This window comes from Lemur catta, chromosome 1 (assembly GCF_020740605.2).
Source record: "Lemur catta isolate mLemCat1 chromosome 1, mLemCat1.pri, whole genome shotgun sequence".
Lineage (NCBI taxonomy): Eukaryota > Metazoa > Chordata > Mammalia > Primates > Lemuridae > Lemur > Lemur catta.
This window is the reverse complement of record NC_059128.1, coordinates 218,419,210-218,441,679: the sequence shown is the minus strand read 5'-3', so window position 1 is coordinate 218,441,679 and position 22,470 is coordinate 218,419,210. Positions and strand designations below refer to the sequence as shown.

Sequence of the window (22,470 nt, the reverse complement as noted above, 5' to 3'; positions counted from 1 at the left end):
TGTGGAAGGAATCAGTAGCAATGATAGATTCTAAGCAAGCTAGGTTCACAGGGAACAGAACCTATACTAGAGCAGAGAGGAAACTTGGTGGGGGTGAGGGAGTAGGAAAGAAAGAAGATACAGATGTCAAGAGAGGAAAACCAGTTCTCAGGGGTGCCTGGGTTTCTGTGCTTCTCAGTTTCAACGAGGGTGCCCATAGTTACCCTCATCATAACTCCCTTTTCTTGAAATAATCTGCAATGCAATTAGCCAGGGTAAGGCAGGGAGTTACTAGGAAATTGGTGGATAATAGCAATGAGGAAAGTAAGACAGTTGTATGGCTAGTTGGCATTAGCCTCAAATAAGAAGAAATTCCTGCATGAACATGGAATGTAAATTGTAAGTCATCAAGGGTTAGGCTCTTGCTAACTATGTATCCTGACCTAGGAGTACCAGGGAGGAGAGAATGAACAAATTTTGCTCAAAAGGATGTGTGGCCAAAAATATCCTTAGAGGAAATTAGAAGTATTCTAGAAGATCTATGGGCATCCAGGGTTCCAGAGGGTTTGTAGGGAGGTACTGAGAAGTCTGGGGAGAAGAAATTTGGGAAACACTTAAGGTTTGATAATCTATATCCTTTTAGAAAGTGTAGACTGGGCCTGGTATAAATAACTTTCATTATGTGTTACAAAGAGAAGTCTGTATTTCAGCAAATAGAGAAGGTTTCCTGAAGGAGGTGGCATATGAGCTGCGTTTTAAAGAGGGGATGAAAGGGAGATTGCTACACAGGTAGAGCCACAGCTGCAAAGGCAGAACGCTTAAGCGGAGGGTGAGCAGTTTCTACTTAGGGTCTGGTGTCATGGAGCCTGTGTTTGGCCTCAGTCACCTGATAAGCTATTTTTATATCTTGGGGCCTCGGTTTCCATTATTATAAGATGAAGATAATAATATTGTAGTTCTCCTTCTAATCTAAGACTCACTGCTCCCACTCCACTCCACTTTTAAAGTTTCTTAATTTAGGACATATCTTACAAATGACACCCCAAAAGGCTTGCTTTATCACAGGGCAAGAAGAAAAATTGTGACAATGTTATCACTAACTGGGCATATGCAAAGTTAGCCATCCACAGAAAGATTTCATTTGATAATTAGCTGAGTTATGTACATTTGTGGTGCCATGCAGTTGAATGTTAATTTGAACTCCAAAGTATCACCTTAGGTATCTTCCAAAAGGCTACACTGTGATGAAACATTGAAACAATAAGTTATAGTGTATACAGATTAGTTGTCATGCACCAGGAATGCAACCAAATGTAGTAGAAATTGCCAACTCTCTTGGTAAATTTGACATTGACGTTACAATGCTAGGAGAGGTTGTCCTGACCCACTAATGTGTTTGAGGACACTGAACATTTAACAGTCAATACTTTTTAGCTGTCAAGAGATGCTGTGCAGATTCTAGAGATATGCAATTCAATTAAAAAAAGAAATCAAGTTTATAACCAAGGAAGAAACATATATAATACTTGTATATTCTTTGAAATGTCTCAAAATTATACCGTTAAATTCTAAAGGTGCTAAAGAGATCAATATATAACCACAGGTTAATGAAAACCCGTATGCCATCATGCCATACTTAGCCAGATGGTCAAAAGGTTATATTAAGACTTTAGACAGAGAAAGTGAGAGTGCTAAGCCTTAACCTTTGATTGTGGTACTGAAGAAAGTGGTACAATTATAATAGCCAACAGTTACTATGATTACTATGTGGCACTGTGTTAACCAGATAACTCTATCAAATCAGTGGTACCTTCATTTTAAAGTGAGAAAGGCAAGATGTAAATCCAGTAAGTTTGCCTCCAGGTTCCCACTCAGAGTCACTATGCTGTTAGAACACCCTATGTATACATTTTTATGAATGCTTTTTAGGTTGGTTTGAATATAATGTATTCTTGTACTTTTTACAGTGAATGCTTCTTAAAATCAAGGACTATGGTAAATATCTGAGTTGTAGGGTTATTGTGAGGCTCAGACGATAAAAACATTAAAGTGCTCCTAGGAAAATTGTGGATCAGAAGGACAGGTGTTGCAAGGTGGAGTCCAATGTGTCTGGTTTCAGAACCCCATCATCGTAGAGCAGGTGAACACTACTGGGAGAAAAGTCAATTAGGAAAGTCTTCCGCGGTTTGGAGAGCAGCTTCTCCACACGAAACGCCCTCTCTCTCATACCTGTCTAAATCCTTCTAATATTTCGATGTCCATCCCAAATGCCAGCTCCTTCAGGAAGTGGTCTCTGGTTATATGAAAAGATGTACATGGGAACAATTTCCAAATTATTAAGCGACGAAACCAATAATTGAATGATGGATTTTATCATTAAAATTACCCTCGCTCCCCTCTCCTCGCCTCAGTTTCTCTAAACTGAGAGGAAGCAGTGGTTTAGCTCATCTCTTCCTTTTACAATTTCTGCCCTTAACGTCTTCAGATTTCTGCCACGGCGGCTTCAAAAAGCAAATTTCCTTCTTAAGACCTGCAGGAGGAGGTTCCTCTGCGCTGGCAGCTCAGCAAGGCGGGGTGAGGAAGCTGGAGAAGAGGCGGGGGCTGGGAGGAAAGCGCCGCGCTCAGTCACGTGACTTCCTTCCCAAGGAGGCTCAGCGGCCGGCCTCCCAGCAACCGGTGCGTCCCGCCTAACGACGCCCGCGCATTCCGGTTGGCCCTCGGGGGCGGTTGTGGCAAGGCGGCGCCCACGGGCGCACTGTTCATTGGCTTAGGCTGCCGTCGCTCAGGCGCGTTGCCCGAGCGCCCGCAGGCGGTGCTGCCGGAAGCTCCGCCCATTGGCCGCCGGGTTCGTGGCTGGCTGGCCAAGGCTGTCACTCCCCCGCCGTTTCCCTGAGGCCAGCGCTCTGCTGGGGGCGGGAGGAAGAGGGGCAGGACTGGGGCCTGACGAGCCGTCGCTGTCTTCGCGGCTTCTATGATCAGCGGGCGAGGCGCCCTCCGCAGCTCCGCACAGCACTAGTCGGGGCCGTGCGCCCGCCGTAGCCGTCTGGGTCCCCAGCGCGGCCGCTCCCGCGGCCCCCTCGGCTCTTCCAGCGCTGCCTGCGAGGCTAGGCGGAGGCAGGATGAAGATGACAGTGGATTTCGAGGAGTGCCTGAAGGACTCGCCCCGCTTCAGGTAACCGGCACGGCCGCCCGGCCGGCGTCACCCCGGAGCTGCCTCCCCTTGCGGTGGGGGCGTGAATCCAGCCCCGCGGAACCGGGGGAGGGCCCCGCAGTCCGCGCCTTCCGACGGGGCGAGCAGCCGTTGCCGCCACTTGCGACCCTGAGAGGGCACTGCAGCCCCTGACCGACCCATCCCGAGGGGAGAGGCTGTGGCCGGGAGGGGGACTCCGCCTCCTTATACCTTTTCCTCGCCCCCTGCCCGGGGCTCAGCGCCCCGGAGGCCGGGCGCACCCGCTCTGGCTTGGAGGAAACGGGGTGCAGACGCGTTCCCGAAGTCTCGTCCCCTTTGCGGGCGCGCGCTCTCGCCCCCTTCCTCTTCTTGCTGCTCTTCCTTTCCTCTTCCTTCCACTCCTTCTTGGTTTCCACCCCCTCCCCACCCCCTCCCCACCCCCTCTTTGAGGGAGCTTTCAGGGCATCCTCTTGCAGTTCACTTAGTTCTTCTTTGCGCTTTTCCGCTTCCCTTACCCGGGGGAGGAAGGAGCAGGGGGCGAACTGGAACGTCGACTTCTGCTTCTTCGTGTCCCCTGCCACTGGGACTCTCAAGAAGGAGCTGGCGATTGATTTGTACCGGAGTCGGGGATGGACGTGCTTTGACCAACCGCATTCCATCGACCCCAGTTCGTGTCTATCTGCTTTTTCTTTCCACTTAAGCTCTTTGAAGGGAGGCATTGGCTGTCGAGAGGTATGGGGCTGAGGAGTGAGGACTAGGAGAAACAGTGCATTTCTGTTTTGAGAACGGAAGTAGGAGGGTCATGAAGATTACATTTATGTTCCTCTTCCAGCAGCCTCTGCCCTGGAGGGCCCCAATCACAGTCGGATGCTCCCAGTGGATCTGTCACACAAACTGACGTGGGGGCACTCGGATTCACATGGGCTGGGCTGTTTTCCATGTGAGAGTCGGCGGTCCTGAGGGTGTCCGTTTAGAGCATCGTAGGAAACTCTTGAATTGTTTTGGAGAATGTTTTTCTAGGTTGTATTTTACAGTGTATTTACAGGGCTGGCCTTAGGCCTTAAAAAAATATGGCCTTAAAACTTCCGTTAGATAGTGACATTTCTTGAAAGCTTCCTTTGAGCATTGATGGGTCTGTGTCTGCCCGCTGATCTCTGGGCCAAGGCTGGATTGTAAATTCTTACATCTTCTGACTGGGAACTAACTGTTCTCATCTTATCACTGTTAATTTGATTTCCTATTCTCCTTTCAGTGAAAAACAAGGAAAAGAATTGTAAAACTAAGGAACTCGTTCTTAGAGAAAATTTACAAGCACTTTTTTGTCTTTGTCCGTTTATCTTATTTGGGTGTTAATTTTATTTGAAGCTTAGGGCTATTGCTTGTAAAAAAAAAACTGCACTTGGTTTGATTGCTGCCGTTGCTATTCCTTTTTGAAATTTTTATGTTCCGTGTAAATTGAAGGACTCAGGAGACACACATAGATTGTCTAGGACAGCCTTGCTTGTTACTTCCCAGGACAGTGTGGCAAGTGAAGTAATTTTTAAAGTGTACCTTAGAAACTTCTGCTTTTTGTGAAATTTTTATTAATATCAATCATCTATTTTTTTAAATGAAATACTCATGGCATTTTTCTCATAAAGAATGTGGCTTTGTGCTCCCTTTGTTTCACATTTAAATTTGTGTTTTTTTAAAAAAGAAGTTGAGAGAAGTAATTTGGAAATACTTGTAGCTGCTGGTGTTGGTCACAAACCATGTGATGTCTTTGTTTTTGAAATAAAGGAATCATTGAATTTAAAATGAGGAAACGATACTGATTAAGTTGTATGGAATATTATAGTGAACTTTTGTTAAATTTGAATGTATTATCAATACTATTTTAGTTAAGGTATTAGAGATTTTCAGCCAGGCATAGTGGCGTGATCCTGTAATTCCAGTTACTCCAGAGACTGAGGCCGGAGGATTGCTTGCTTGAGCCCAGGAGTTTGAGGCTGGTGAGTATAATGATGGTGCCTGTGAATAGCCACTGCACTCCAGCCTAGGCAACAGTGGACCCCATCTCTAAGGAAGATAAATAAATACAAAATAAAGATATTAGAGATTTTCAAGTGTTGTTTCCAGTATTCCAATTATTGTTGGCTGCAAACTGTGAAGAGATACCAAGATTTCAAGAACTCTAACATCTTGTGTACATTTTGGGGACCTAGATTAGATTTTTAGCAGAGGAAAGAATGCCAAGAAACAGAAGTTTCATTATTTACTTTCCTAATTTTTACAATTATTTTATAATCCGATTATGTAGATTTTGTAGCATTTGGAAAGAATATTTCAGAAGTCTTTATTCATATACTGTATGTACAAGAGAAAGTTCACTGATAAGAGTATTGTGCATGTCATGAGTGATAAATTGAAACTCAGATGAAAACAGAAAATCTGTGAGCTCTAGGCTCGTTTTTTGATAGCATGACAGCTGCTCTTGTGGTGTCCTGATCTATTGTGCTGTCTTTAAACTAATTCCTATTTTTATTTTCCTTCACAAATGAATCTTGTGGCATTTAAGTCCAGCACATATATATAACTGCCTTGGGTGTTGTAAAATTAATGCAAAAGTCAGATCTTGCTGAAGAAAAATCTCACCTCTGTTTATTCACGTTTTAAACATTCATTTTCCTGTTAAATGGATGAGAAAAACATAGGGGGACTGGTTGAAAGGAGAGAAGGATATTATTGCAATTGCAACATTGTCTTTAGTAATTTGAATAGTCAATGGTTACTTTTGCAATCCAATGAACATTTTTTATTTTTAGATTGGATGGCATATTTCATTGTGTAATTTTGGGTTTCCTTTTTAGTTTTTCAAACACCAATCTAAAATCAGCTTAAAGGTCAAAATCTTGTTCATCTAAAAATTTACAAGACTGTAAATGTGTCTAAGTGTACTTTTTTTTTTTTTGAGTAGAAATTTTACATGCTGACCATCATTTGTTGCAGAAGTTTAAATTTGTTTGGGCCTTAAATTGTATTAGTTATATGTAGTAGCTCTTTAGGATTTTATAAAACTTTATATTCTATTTCACTCAGGAAGTGAATATTTTGTTTAAAATAAAAAGTTGAATTAAATCTTTCTGAATTGTGAAAGACTTTTGCCTTGTATAAAAATATTGGCCTCTGTAAGCTGTCAAACACTCAGTTTTTATTTGATACCTTTATTTTTTTTAATTCTTTAACAATGTCTATTATACACCATCCCAAAGATTTTTCATTTATAGATTTTGTTTCTGATAGGATTCTTGTTCAATAACTTAGAATACAATCTTTTTTAAAAAAAGGCGTTTGTGGGTAAAAGGTTTTAATGGGCAAAAGACATTGGAATAAAATGTGACTACTGTATACACCTTGGTTATGTTTTGCTATTAAGCTGGTGTCAATCCTTGCTGTTTGCCACTTTACCTTCTATCTTTGGAACGGATAAACTTAACAACTGACACCTTATACATCACATTATACAGCGGGCAAGGGATAAAGGGAAATGTGTTTTTATTTTAGAAGTGGTAGAATGGAATTATAAAGTAATTTTATTATGAATCAAAATAGAGAAATCCAATCCTGATATTCCTCATTGCAGCTTCCAATTCTTCATTTAATGCAAAGTTGAAATAACCACAAGGTTTTGTAGTGTGCCTGACCTCATAGTAGATGTTTTTATAGTTACTCTCTCATTTAACTGTTAAAATAGCTTGTGAAGTTGGAATTATTATCCTCATTTAAAAAAAATCCCAAACTGGTTGTTCTGGTAGGTTAATTGACTTTCTTAATGGTAGACTTTCAAATGATGAACCCGGAAGTGAATTCACTCATTTACTCTATATTGAAGCCAAAGGCTTTAATTGCATTAATTTACATTACATTTGCTTATGGTATCTTTTGTCACATAGAAATTTAAAATCTGGCTTTTATGTATTGCCTAGAAAAGTCTTCCCCATCCCACTATTATATTTTTCTATCATGTTTTAGTAATTTTTATTTTCATGTAATGCAATGGGAGCTTAGTTTGAGTCTAGGAGGTAATCTAATTTTATTTTCTTCCTAATGAAAGCCACTTGTCCTAATACCTTTCATTGAAAAAGATCCATCCTTTCCCCATTGATTTAAATTGCTATACACACACATCTTTTTGTGATATCTGGTGGAACAAAGTTTTCATTGCCATTAAAAATTTATTGGCTATTCTTGAATATTTTAGTCTTTACAATAGTTTCTTCAGTTTCTGAAGAGGGTATGTCTTTCTATGTATTTTGGCCTTATTTAAAACTTTATTATGTAACATTTCAGTGATGGTCCAACTATATGCTGTTTACAAGGGGCATACCTTAGAATGAAAGACAAAAAATGAAAGATAAAGCATGTAGACGGTACCCAAAAGAGAGCTGGAGTGGTTATACTAATATCAGATAAAATAGACTTTAAGACAAAAATTATAAGAGATAAAGATGATGATAAAGGGTCAACCCATAAAGAAGACATAACAATTATAAATATGTATGCATGTAGCAGAGCCTCAAAATACATGAAACAAAAATTGACAGAATTGAAGGCAGAAATAGACAATTCAACAATCATAGTTGTAGCACATAAGTACTCTACTTCCAGTACTGGGTAGAATAACTAGGCAGATGACGAATAAAGAAATAGACATGAACAGCACTATAAACCAGCAAGACTTAATCGTCATCTATAGAACACTACACACAACAGCCAAATTCATATTCTTTTCAAGTATACATGAAACGTTCTTCAGCATAGACTATATGTTAGGCCATTAAACAAGCCTCAGTAAATTTAAAAGGACCGAAATCATGCAAAATATTTTCTGACCACAATGGAATGAAATTAGAAATCAATAACAAGGAATTCTGAAAAATTCGCAAATATGTGGAAATTAAGCAACATACCTCTAAACAAAGAGTGAATCAAAGTGAAAACACAAGGAAAATTAGGAAAATACTTTCAGACAAGTGAAAACAAAAATGCACTCTGGGAGGCTGAGGTGGGAGGATTGCTTGAGGTCAGAAGTTCAAGACCAGCCTCAGCAAAAGCAAGACCTTGTCTCTATAAAACATAGAAAAATTAGCCAGGTGTGGCACATGCTTGTAGTCCCAGCTACTCCAGAGACTGAGGCAGGAGGATTATTTGAGCCCAGGAGTTGGAGGTTGCAGTGAGCTATGAGCTATAATGATGCCACTGCACTCTAGCTGGGTTGACAGAGCTGTCTCAAAAAAAAAAAAAAGCTTCCCCAAAAGAAAAGTCCAGGCTAAGAGGGCTTCTCTGGTGAGTTCTACCAAATGTTAAAAGATGAATTAACAACAGTCCTTCATGCTCCTCTAAGAATGAGAAGAGGAGATTGCACTTTCCAAATCATTAGTCCATTAGTCTGCTACCAAAGCCAGACAGTATATCACAAGAAAACTACAGATCAATATCCCTTATGAATATAGATACAAAAATCTTCAACAAAATACTAGCAAACTGAATATAGCAACATATAAAAAAGATTGTGCACCATGACCAACTCAGATTTATTCTAGGAATACAAAGTTGGTTTAACATACAAAAATCAATCAATGCAATATACTATAATAATAGGGTAGGGGACAAAAACAACGTAATAATCTCAATAGATGCAGAAAAAGCATTTGACAAAATTCAACACTGTTTCATGATAAAAATACTCAATGAACGAGGAATAGGGAAATTCCTCAACCTGATAAAGGACATCTATAAAATATCCTCAGCTAACTTCATGCTTAATGGTCAAAGACTAAATGTTTCCCCCTAACATAAGGAACAAGAGGCCTGATACTACCACTACTTATATTCAACACTTTAGTGTAGGATATAGTCAGAGCAATTAGGCAAGAAAGAGAAATAAAAGGCATACATATAGAGAAAGAAGTAAAACTATTTCTATTTTTAGATGATATATCTTGTACAGTCATTGTTCTGCCTCCATGGGTTCTGCATCTGCAAGTCAACCAACCGTGGACAGAAAGTATTTGTAGAAAAAAATAAAAATAACAATACAATAAAATAGTATAAATTTTAAAATGTAACAACTATTTACATAGCATTTACATTGTATATTAGGTATTATACATAATCTAGAGATGATTTAAAGTGTACAGGAAGATGTGCATAGGTTATGTGCAAATATGCCATTTTATATAAGGACTTGAGCATCCATGGATTTTGGTTTTGGAGAGGGTCCTGAACCAATCCCCTGTGGATACCAAGGGATGACTGTGTATAGAAAATCCTAAGGAATCCACAGAAATCAACTAGAACTAGTAAGTTTAGCAAGGCTGCAGGATACAAGATCACTTTTCAAAAATCATTTTTATTTCTATACACTAGCTAAGAAAACCAGTACATTTACAGTGGCATCAAAAAGAATAAAATTCTTGGGAGTAAATATAATCAAAGAAATGCAAGGCTGTACACTGAAAACTACATAACACTATTGAAAGAAATTAAAGACCTAAATAAATGGAAATACATTCCACATTCATGGACCAGAAGCCTTAATATTGTTAAGATGGCAGTACTCCCCGAATTGATCTACAAACTGAACACAATCACTATTAAAATTCCTGTTGGTTGTCTTGAAGAAATTGGCAAGCTGATCTTAAAAGTCATGTGGAAATGCCAGGGACCCAGAATAGCCAAAACAAACATGAAAAAGAACAAAGTTGGAGGGTTCATTTTCCAATTTCAAAACTTATACAAGTGGTTTTAATGAGGACAGTGTGATACTGGCATAAGGATAGACATATACATGAGCGAAATAGAATTGAGAATCTAGAAACAAATCCTTACATTATGGTCAACCAGTTTTTGACAGTAGTGAATTCAATGAGGAAAAGAATAGTCTTTTCAACAAATGGTGCTATGGATAACTGAATATCCCCATGCAAAAGTATGAAGTTAGAGCCTTATGTTATGCCATACTCCAGAATTAACTCAAAATGGATCATAGATCTAAATGTAAGACCTGAAACTATAAAACTCTTAGAGGAAAACATAGGATTAAATCTTTGTGACCTTAAATTAGGCAATGGTTTCTCAGATATAATACCTTAAAGTACAAGCAACCAAAGAAAAGATTGATAAATGGATTTCATCAAAATTGAAGACTTTTGTGCTTCAAAGGACACACCAAAAACACTTAAAGACAACCTACAAAATGGAAGACAATATTTGCAAATTATACCTGGTAAGGGATTTGTATCCAGAGAATATTAAGCTTTACAATACAGTTAAAGGACAAATAACGCAATTAAAAAGCAAAGGATGTGAGTGAAAATTTCTTCAAAGAACATGCACAAATGGTCAATAAGCACATGAAAATATAATCAGCATTGTTAACTGGCAATGCAAATAAATGCAGATAAAATCCATGATGAGATACCACTTCATACCCACTAGGATGGCTGTACTGGAAAAGACAGACAGTAATCAGTGTTGGCAAGAATGTGGAGCTACTGGAACCCTCATGCATTGCCCATGCGAATGTAAAATGGTGCAGCTACTTTGAAAAACAGTTTGGCAGTTCCTAAAAAGTTAAACAGAGTTACCATATGCCCCAGCCTTTCCATTGCTAGGTATCTACCCAAGAAAATTGAAAATATGTGCCCACAAATCATTGTACATGCATGTTCATAGGAGCATTATGCACAGCCAAAAAGTGAAACAGCCCAAATGTCTATGAATGGATAATTAAAATATAAAGAATCTATACAATGAAATATTACTAAGCTATAAAATAAAGTGAAGTACTTGATGCTATGATATGGGTGAACCTTGAAAGCATTATGCTAAATGAATAAACCAAACACAAAGGCCACATATATATAATTTTATTTATATGAAATGTCCAGAATAGGCAAATGCATAGAGAAAGAAAACAGATTAGTAGTTTCCAGGGTTGGAGGGAGGGGAAATGGGGAATGATTGCTAATGGATATAGAGTTCCTTTTGGAGCAATGAAGATTTTCTGGAGTTAGGCAGTTAATGGTTGTAGAACTATGAATATATTAAAACTCACTAAGTTGTATATTTTAAAATGAATTTTATATTGTGAATTATGTCTCAATATAGCTGTTAATAAAAAAGATTTGAAGCATAGAACATTTACAGTCAAATGCATAGATAGAATAGAAAATATATATTGAACCCCCATATTTCTTTCACCCTAACAGTTATTAATACATGTTAATCTTTAAACTCCTCATCTCCATTTCCCCATATGATTTTGAAGCAAGTCTCAGTATATAATTCCATTGGTATTTACATATATATCTCTAAAAATATAAAGACTTTAAAAAAATTATATAACCACACACCATTATCACATCAGAAAAAGTAACAATAATTCCTCAATATCATCAAACATCCATCAGGTAAACTTCATAGCTTATGTAGCATTTATTTTGTGTTATTATGTTAGAAGACTTTGTCTCTTCCCTTCCAAGTGAATTTCCTTTCCCATAATCTGACTGTAGATCAGAGATCCCTGTAGGTCATCCTGGAAGAAACAAATCATCAGTCAGAGAACATTATTTGACAGTCATCCATAGACTCTTTTGGACCTATTATTTTCATATCTTTTTTTTTTCAAGCCTGATTAGTCTAGGAGACTATTATTTTCATACTTCTCATCTTCCTCTCTAACCTAAACTGGTTGTTCTCCTGGTCTTCTGCACTTAGAAATATTTTCTTTCTTTTTCTTTTTTTTTTTCTTTTTTGACAGAGTCCCAGTCGGTTGCCCAGGCTAGAGTGCCATGGCATCAGCCTAGCTCACAGCAACCTCAAACTCCTGAACATTTTCTTTTAGTTATGGAAAATTTCAAATATATACAAATTAAAATATATACAAAATTAAAATATATACAAATATATACAAAATGATATTACTGACCCCCTTATTATGCAGTTTAAACAAGTATCAATCAACACTGTGCCATTCTTGTTTCATCTATATTTCTACCTACTCCTCCCATTATTATTCATAGTTTTTTTCTTGAGATAAGACTTACATACATCGAAATACACCATTGTATACTATGTGTAACCTATACCTCTGTTACCATATAGAATATTTTCCATCTTCCCAGAGTGCTTTCCCCACCACCCAGAAACAACCACTGTTCTGATTTTTTTTAACCTTAGATTTAGTTTTGCTTATTAGAGAACATTATAAATAGGATCTTGCAGTTGTTTATATAACAAATAATTATTATTCTCAACATTTTGGTACTTTTGCTTAGCATTTTATCTGTGATATTCATGCATGTTATTCTATGTGTCAGTAGTTCATTCTTGCTGTGTAGTATTCCTTTGTGAATATAGCATAACTTGTTTATCCATTCTCCTGTTGATAGATTGTTTCCATTGTTTGGCTATTGTGAATAAAATTGTTATGAACATTCTTGTACAACTTCTTTTGTTATGGTTAGGTTAGGTTTTCATTTCTCTTAAGATAAATATCTAGGAGTTGATTGATATGTCAAGGGGTAAATATATGTTTAACTTTATAAGAAATTGCCAAGCATTATTCCAAAGTGATGGTATTGTTTATATATCTGCCAGTAGTATGAGGGTTCCTGTTGCTCCTCATTCTCACCAACATTTGGTGATATCAATTTTATTTCACCCTTGTGGGAGTCTTTAATGTATCTGTGTGTGTGTGTGTGTTTAATTATAGTCATGTGCCACTAATGATGGGGTTACCTTCTGAGAAATGCATCATTGGGTGATTTTGTTGTGTGAACATCACAGGTTGTACTTACACAAACCTAGATCGTACAGCCTGCTACATACCTAGGCTATACAATGTAGCCTATGGCTCCTAGGTTACAAACCTGTACAGCATGTTACTGTAGTGAATACTGTAGGCAGTTGTAACACAATGGTATTTGTGTATCTAAACATATAAACATAGAAAAGGTATGGTAAAGATATATTATAATTTTATGGGACCACCATTGTATATATGTGGTCCATCATTGACTGAAATGTCATTATCACTGTGTATATATATGTGTGTATAAATACTTGTGCATATATAATTGAAACACATTGTTGCTATTATTATTTTGAACAGTTATCTGTTAGATGAATTAAGAATAAGAAAAATAAGTTTTTATTTTACTTTCCCTTATTCATTCTCAGATGTTCTTCCTTTCTTTACGTAGATCCAAGTTTCTGACATATCATTTTCCTTCTGTCTGAACTTCTAACATTTCTTGCAGGTCTACTGATGACATATTCCCTCAATTTTTGTTTGTCTGAAAAAGTCTTTCTTCTTCACATTGAAGGATAATTTTGCAGGGTACAGAATTCTAGGTGGGTGCTATTTTTCTCTCAACACTTTAAATATTTTACTCCATTCTCTTCTTGCTTGCATGGTTTCTGAGAAGTCAGATGTAATTCTTATCTTTGCTCCTCTATAGGTAAGGTGTATTTATCTTGTCTTCCTTCAAGGTTTTTTTCTTTATCTTTGATTTCCTGAAGATTGAATATGATATGCCTAGGTGTAGGGCATTTTTGTTTTTGGCATTGATACTGCTTGGTGTTCTTTGAGCTTCCTGTATTTGTGTTTTGGTGTCCAATGTTAATATGGGGGATATTCTCTGTCATCATTGCTTCAAATATTGTATCTCTTTCTTTTTCTCTTTTCCTTCTGCTATTCTAATTATGTGTATTTTATACCTTTTGTATTTTTCCACAGTTCTTGGATATTCTGTTTTTTCATTCTTCTTTCTCTTTGCTTTTTAGTTTTGAAAGTTTCTGTTGTCATATCCTCAAGTTCAGAGATTTCTTTCCTTAGGTGTGGCCGGTCTACTAATGAGCCTATTAAAAGATTCTTTATTTGGTACATTTGCTGTCATTTCTCTTTGAGTCTTTCTTGGAATTTCTTTCTGCTTACATTATCCTTGTCTTCTTGCATGTTGTCTATTTTTTCCATTAAAGCTCTTAGCTATTCAATCATAGTTTTTTAATATTCTTGATCTGATAATTCCAACATTCCTGCCATTTCTTTGTCTGGTTCTGATCATTTTTCACTCTATTCAAATTGTGTTTTTTGCATTTTTGTATGCCTTGTGATTTTTTGTTGAAAGAGAGACATGAGGTACTGGGTAAGGAACTGCAGTAAATAGTCCTTTAGTAATGTAGTGGTAAGGTGTGGGGAGGGAAGTGTTCTGTTGTCCTGTGACTAGATCTCAGTTCTTTGGGGAGTCTGTGATTATGAACTTCACAAATGCTTCTCATACCCCTCTAAGGTGGGACAGGATGGCTGGCAGGGGGTGGGCAGGGTGGGGGCTGGAGCTGGAGTTTTGTGTTTGCCTTTCCCCATGTAGGTTAGGCTCTGGTAAAATAGTTTCTCCTGAAGGCAGGCTTTGTTAAGAAAAACAGAATGCTTTGATGTATTTCAAAAATATTCTTTTCCCCTTCCCTTTGCCAGAAGCAGGAGGGGATTTTCCTCCCAATTACTGTGAAGAATTGGTAGAGCTTCTGGGGGCAAAACTTACAAAACTGTGAGGCACACCGGTTCCCACCACCTCCATGACCAGTCCATGGTCATAAACTCCCTGGAGTTTTTTTGTTTTTGAGACAGGGTCTCGCTCTGTTGCCCTGGGTAGAGTGCAGTGGCATCATCATAGCTCACTGTAACCTCAGACTCCTGGGCTCAAGTGATCTCCTGCCTCAGCCTCCCGAGTGGCTGGGACTACAGGTGCACACCACCATACCTGGCTAATTTTTTCTATTTTTGGTAGAGACTGGGGTCTTACTCTACTCTTACTCAGGCTGGTCTCAAACTTCTGACCTCAAGTGATCCTCCTGGCTTGGCCTCCCAGAGTGTTAGAGTTACAGGGGTGAGCCACCACACCTGGCCCCCCCTAAAGTTTTTAAGTCTCAGTCTTGTTACATGCTGAGCCTTCAGCAATTTGTCAATTATGGTTGAGGTGGTTTTCCTCCCCTGGCACAGGTTATTGGAGAGGCTTTTGCTTGTGGGTTCCTGCTCTAGGAAGTTATGATTTTCCACATTCATGTGTCTGTCTCTCCAATTTTGGGGACAGTGCTTTGTCCTGTGATCCCACTCCTCTGATAGGTCTAAGAAGAGTTGTTGATTTTTCAGTTTGTTTGGCTTTTTCATTGTTAGGATGGAGTGGCAACTTCTAAGTTCCTTGCATTCTGCACCAAGTGTGGTTTACTTTTAAATTTCCCTTAAGACTAATGGTGCCTAGTACTTTTAAAAGTGCTCATTGGCCATTTGAAATTCATTCTTTGTGAAATGTCTGTTCACATCTTTTGCCCATTAAAAAACCTTGTATTGTGTTTTTATTTTTGTATTATTGAAATTCTTTATGTATTCTAGATCCATGAATATATATGGCAGATACATATTTTGTGACTGTTTACTTTTGTTATGGAAATTCCCTGTTTTTCCTATATTAGATTTGGTTTGCCTTTATTTTCATGTTGTTGCCTTTTCTGTTTGTTTTGGCACAGCACAGTTTCCATTACCTTCCTATGAAAAGGTGCTTTTTTCGAGACTGTATGTTTGGAAATGTTGAAACCATTTTCTTTCAAAATTTGAAGGCACTGTTTCTTTGTCTTCTGGTTTTCAGTGTTGCTGTTGATGTATACTGCTGCTTTGATATCCTGATTCATTTTTTTGTCCTTGAAGGATTTTTTCTTTTTTAGATTTTCTCTTTATTTCTGGTTTATTGAACTTTCATAATGATTTGTCTTTCACATGGATCTTTTTTATTCATTGTCTTGGACACTTTTTATTTTCAATCTGAAAACCAATGTCTTTTACTTCTAGGGAATCTAATATTATTTCTTTGAAAATTTCTTCCTCTCTGTTATTTTCTTTCTGGAAATTTGATTTAAAAATTATGTTTTAAATTAGTCCTCTAATTTTCTTTTTCTTCCACTTTTCTATTTCTTTGCTTTAAAAATATTTATTTATTTATATTAAAGAAATAGTGTCTCACTTTGTTGCCCTGGCTGGAGTGCAGTTACCATTCACAGGCGTAATCATAGTACACTGCAGCCTCCTGGACTCAAGGGATCCTCCTGCCTCAGCCTCCAGAGTAGCTGGGACTACAAGCACATACCACTATGACCAGCTTTCTTTGCCTTTTTGTTCTGTTTTCTGGATGATATTATCAACTTGTTTTCTAATCTTAATTTCCAAGAGCTTTTCTTATTCTCTGAATATTTCTTTTTAATATCAATACATTCTTTAAGAACTTCCCTTCTCTGAAGAAATGAATCATAGATTTACTTTTTTTTTTTTTTTTGAGGCAGAGTCTCACTCTGTTGCCCAAGCTAGAGTGCAGTGGCATTATTATAGTTTAGTACAACATCAAACTCCTGGCTTCAAGCAATTCTCCTGCCTCAGCCTCCTGAGTAACTAGGTCCTGAATAGCTGACAGGTGTGTGCCACCATGCCTGGCTGATTTTTTTTTTTTTTGGAGATACAGTCTCACTGTGTCTTGTGGGCTAGAGTGCAGTAGTGGTGCCATCCTGGGCTCAGGCGATCCTCCTGCCTCACTCTCCCGAGTAGGTGGGACTATAGGCACAAGCCACCATGCCTGGCTAATTTTTTCTGTTTTTAGTAGAGACAGGGTCTTGCTCTTGCTTGGGCTGCTCTCAAGCTCCTGACCTCAAGCGATCCTCCTGCTTTGGCCTCCCAGAGTACTAGGATTACAGGCATGAGCCACTGCATCGGGCCCATAATTTTTAAAATTTTTTAGAGACAGTGTCTTGCTATGTTGCTTAGGCTGGTCTTGAACTCTTGGCTTCAAGCAGCTCTCCCTCCTTGGCCTCCCAAATTGCTGGGATTACAGGCGTGAGCCACCTTGCCTGGCTACATTTTCTTTCTTTATGAATTTTCTTTTTCCTCCAAGTTGTTTTCTATTTTTGTTGTTTGTTTTATTGTCTGATTTTCTTTTAGAAGTTTTCCTTAAATATTTCTGCTGATCATTGGCTCTTTGTTCACATCAAAGAATGAGGCACTTAAAAGGTTACTGGAAGTGTGGTCTACTTGGATATGACTTGTTGACTGGTAGGTTTCACTATGGAGTAGTATTTTCATTGGCACTATGCCAAAACCTCAATATTTTTAGATTTTTTTCTCTTGTTTACCTGACTCAATGTCCTTAAATAGGTATCTTCTGTCTGGTAGATGCAAGCCTGAGTGCTTGCCTTCTAGGAGCTGAGCTAGGAAAGGGGGCTAGAAAAAGGGGCTGTGGGATAGGGAGTTCTCACTGGAGTTTCTCTGGCACAGGGAGTTTGTTACTGACTTTTATTTTCATTATGTAAACCTTTACAGAAATTAAAGCTCCCATCTTTTGTCAGGGTAGGGGAGGAGTGGTCATGTCAGCATGGAGGAGTGGAGTGAGGATCTGAGCAATATAATTGTTTTTTATGAAAACAGAATTTTAACCGATCCTATTGCATTTCACCCACCCCCTATTTTGAGACATAGGATATCTTCATGCCTCTAACCATCTTGGGATTCTGTGTTATGAATCTTCTCACTTCCAACTGGCTTCACAAGTGCACTTTGCAGACTTAGGTTTTGGCTTTCTCTGGTCTAAGTGGGTTACTGTTCTTTTATCTGCCTTTAGTTTCCAGAATTATGTTGCTACTGTTACTTCTTCGTTCTTTGTCCTTGTGGATTAATGCTTAAAAATTTTTTTTTCCTGTCATTTTAATTGTATTTCTGGAGAATATGGAGATAAATGGATGTATTCAATCTGCAATGTTTAACAGGAAGCTTCTGTTGTTGATAGGCAAAACATAATTCATACTTAACAACTCTCCTTATAGACCAAGTATGTGGGTTCTGGAGGCAGATTACTTGTTTTACTCCTGTTTTTTCCACTTACTGATTGTGAGACCTTTGGCAGGTTTCTTACTTTTTCCCAGGCTCAGTGAATGGAAACAATACTATCTTGTTGAGAATTCAAAACATCTTTCTACAGAACTTGGTATGAAGTATGCACTTAATAATGCTAATTCATCTCTTCCCCTTTTTCTTGTATCCTTGAAGAGAAGCTTGGAGGATTTAGTTAAGGATACTGACATTACCATGTGGAAATAAACTACTGGTTGGAAGCATTTTAGAACCCATGAAGGAAATAAGATCAAAGTTTGGTATGCACTTGTAAAGATGAAAATTATCCATGTTGTGGATGGTGAAACAATACAAGTAGATGGATAAACTTCACTTAACTTTGCATGAGGAGAGCAGTAAAAGTCTTAAAAAGGGCCATATATAGATTTTAAGTTTGAAGTATTTAAGAAGGTAGAGCAAACAAAAGAAGAGGAGAAAGAAAAAGCTAGAGCCCTAAAGATTTAACTCTGAAATGATGTCAGAGTGAGGGATAAGTAAACTGAGAGGTCCTTGAAGAGAACTATTATGAAGAAATATATATGTTTATTTGAGATTACATGAAGTCTATTTCTATGTAATTGTATCTAGAAGGATTTGGAGATTAGGCAGATGAGATACAATGTAAATTAAACCTCTAGAAAGATTTGGGTAAGTGAATGTCTTACTATTCTTATTTCAGACATAAAGAAAATCTCACAAAATGAGTTGACTTGATTATAATCTTGTAGCATTTTGTTCTTGAAATGAGTCAAGATTCTTCATTGAAATATTGTTAGTTCTTCCATTTAAAGTTTTTATATTTTTCTCTGATGCTACAGACCTATTCAAATTTAAATAAAAGATTTTTTCTTGTTTAAAAAAATATAGTCCAGTTTGAAGTGTAAAACATCGCAAAACAGTTTAATTGAAGGAAGACAGTGGAGAGTGGGCCTTAGGATGATTAATTTGAGGATTTATCTTTATCTGTATGTATTTTAGTCACTTTAGACAAAATGTAAGCTGAGTGTATATACTTTTTTATTGACTCATGCAAAATTAAAGTTGATGGAACTAACCGTTTTGATTTTTATAGCTCTAGCCAGACGTGTTTAAATAAGCAAAACTTTTCCTGTTGCTCTTTTTAAAAAATGGCTTTTAACTTGTTGATATATTATTTTACTTTGATTTTAGATTTCTGCATATTGAGAAGCTTTATTTATAGTGAGTTAAAAATTCATTCCTTTGGATTTTTGAATCAAAGTATTTAAACAAATATAATAGTAAGGAGATTAGGTTTTATTGGTTATTTTCAGGTAATAGTTTTTATGAATAAACAAGTCAAGATACCTTCTAGCACATTTATCATTTAATTTGAACACTTTCTTTGGTATTTCTTTCAGGGCTTGTCTGCTGGCTAAGAGCCACCTCAATTTTTACCTGAAAATGCCTTTGTTTTTCTTTGATGTTTGAAGGCTGTGTTTCCAAGGTATAGAATAGTAGGTTGACTTTTTTTTTAAGTAGTGTCATTTTATTGTGTTTTACGTCTTTATCATTTATGGTAAAGTCTGTTAATATTGTTGCTCTTTTGAGGTTAATGTGTATTTTTTCCTTTACTTTTAAGATTTTTTTTCAACTATGATTTTTGGCAGTTTTTCCATGATATATGTAGATGTGGTTTCTGTTGTCTTCATTCTGCTTTGGGCTTCTAGGTCTTCTTCAATTATTAGGCTTTTAGGGTGCCTTTGATCAGTTTAAAAAATTCTTGGCTATTATCTCTTCAAATATTGCCTCTGCTTCACTTTCTTCTCTCCTTCTGGGACTCAATTACACATGCATTAGAACTTTTTGCTGTGTCCCACATGTCTCTTCTTCTCTGAAATTTTATGCTATGTAGAGAAATAGAATATTTTCTTTTGATCTATATACCTGTTTATTAAGCTCATCTTTTGCTGTGTATAATCTGCAGTTAAATATATCTGTTGAGTTGAGTTCTTTAATTGTGTTTGTCGGTTTTGGAAATTTCATTTGATTTTCTTTTTTAAACATTCTAGTTCTTTGAAAATTGCCAAGTGGGTGTTTGTTTGTTTGTTTTGCTTTTTTTTGTTATTTAATTCTGTCTTTTGCTGAGCCCAATTTTTGATTTAATGCTATACATTATATATGAAAAATTGTAGATGCTCTGGGTGATGTCTTTCTCCAGAGAGGAAGATGTCTACCTTTGTTAGGTAGATAGAGTAGAAGATGATCATCTTAGTCCAGTCAAGGAATTAGTCTTGTGCCACATAATGGCATTTCAGTCAACAACAGACTACATATGTGATGGTAAGAGTATAATTCTGTATTTTTACTGTACCTTTTCTATGTTTAGATATGTTTATATACATAAATATTTACCATTGTATTACAATTGCTTACAGTATTCAGTACAGTAATATGCTATACAGGTTGTAGCCTTGGAACTATAGGCTATACCATATAGCCTAGTTGTGTAGTAGGTATACCATCTAGGTTTGTGTAAGTACATTCTATTATGTTCACACAATGATGAACTCACCTAATGATGCATTTGTCAGAAGATATCCCTGTCGTTAAGCCATGCATGATTGGAATTTCCTATTGCTGTTGTAACAAATTACCCCAAACTTAGTGGCCTAAAACAACACAAATTTATTTATGTATTTATTTATTTTAGAGCCAGAGTCTCACTCTCTTACCTAGGCTAGAGTACAGTAAGCGTGATCATAACTCACTGAAGACTCAAACTCCTGGGCTGAAGTGATCCTCCCACCTCAACTTCCCAAGTAGCTGGGACTACAGGTCCACACCAACACATTTGGCTAAGTTTAAAAATTTTTTGTAGAGACAAGGTCTCACTGTGTTGCCTGGGATGGTCTTGAACACATGACTTTAAGCAATCTTCTTGTCTTGGCATCCCAGGGTGCTAGGATTACAGGCGTGAGTCACTGCTCTTGGCCACCCATTTATCTGTTGGTCAGAGTTTTGATACAGGTCTCTCTGGGCTAAAATAAAGGGCCATTTGGCAGGGGTGCATTCTTTCCTAGAAGGTCTAGGGGAATAATCCTTTATTTTTATTTTATTTTTTGCTCTTTTATTTCAAAAAACACTGCACCCATTCCTTGGCTCATTGTCCCCTTCCAGCTTCAAAGACAGCAATGGATGTGACATTCTTTCTTCTCTCCCCCTCTTTTACTGATAAGGACCCTTGTAACGTTGAGCCCACCTAGGTAATTCCAGGATAATCCCTTGATCTCACGGTCAGATGTTAGCAACCTTAATTCCATCTTCTGCCTTAATTCACCTTTACAGTGTAACCTAACACATTCACAGGTTCTAGGTACTAGGATGTTGACCTCCTGCGGAGGGCCATTATTTTGTCTATTGCAGTCTACCTTCTGGCTCCCAAAGATTCACCTCTATCCACATGCAAAATATATTCACCCTATCCCAACATCCTCAAAAATTTCAACTCACACTGGTTTTAATTTTGCCAAAGATCTATGTTCATTAGTTTACATATTACCTTTTTAAAGTCACAGTGTAGATTTTTGGTAGCTTTGCTCTTTTTTATTTAATAGTATATTATAACATTTTAACATTGCTAGGAAGGTTTTATGATTAAAAAAATGGTTGCATCATGTGTTTTATCAAGATGTTATGGCATAACACTTACTGGTTTGGACATGTTGATCTCCTGCTTTTCTGGGCTATTGATAATTTAATAAGTAACAATCTTATAGTAATTACTTTTTGAAGAGTGTAGACTAGTTATCTTATAGAATGTATCATATTCTGAATTTGTCTGATTGCTTTCTTGGGACAGATTTAGTTTAAACATTTTTGGCAAAAACGCTCATAGGTGGTGATGTATTCTGCAGTCAAATGCTCTACCCCTGAGCTATACCCCCCGCGATGGTGATGTCCATGATGTTTGCTTGCCTCCCTGTTGGCAATGCAAAATTTGATTACTAGAGCCATGGGTAGGAAGTGGGGATGGTGATGGGGTGGGGGAGATATCTGTATATAAAAGACCCTGAAGTAGGAAGGAACTTGATTGTCAAGGAATAGAAAAGAAGGCCAATATGGCTGGAGCAATGTGAGCAAGAGGAAAAATAGTAAGAGATAAGATCAGAGATAGGCAGGGACGAGGTCATGTTAGGCCTTATAAGTCATCCACAGTAAGGAGTTTGAATGTTATCATTACTGCAATAGGAAGTGATTAGAAAGTTTTTAGCAGTGGTGAGGAAAGTGATAAAGTTTATATTTTAAAAATATTTTGACTACTATTTGGAAAATGGATTGTAAGGCAGGGGTGCAAAAAGTGGATTCAGAGAGACCAGGTAGAAAGCCATTGCAG

General features: G+C 37.4%; 1 protein-coding gene across 1 annotated transcript in view; it reads left to right on the top strand.

Annotated features, from left to right (window-relative positions):
- The first annotated feature begins 2,773 nt into the window (after nucleotides 1–2,773).
- The window catches only part of ACAP2 (ArfGAP with coiled-coil, ankyrin repeat and PH domains 2), a 130,268-nt gene continuing 110,571 nt past the window's right edge, over nucleotides 2,774–22,470 (top strand). The window contains exon 1 of the mRNA XM_045539991.1: nucleotides 2,774–3,151. Coding sequence (XP_045395947.1) covers nucleotides 3,099–3,151 — 53 coding nt within the window. The 5' untranslated portion in view covers nucleotides 2,774–3,098. The remainder of the gene's footprint in view (nucleotides 3,152–22,470) is intronic.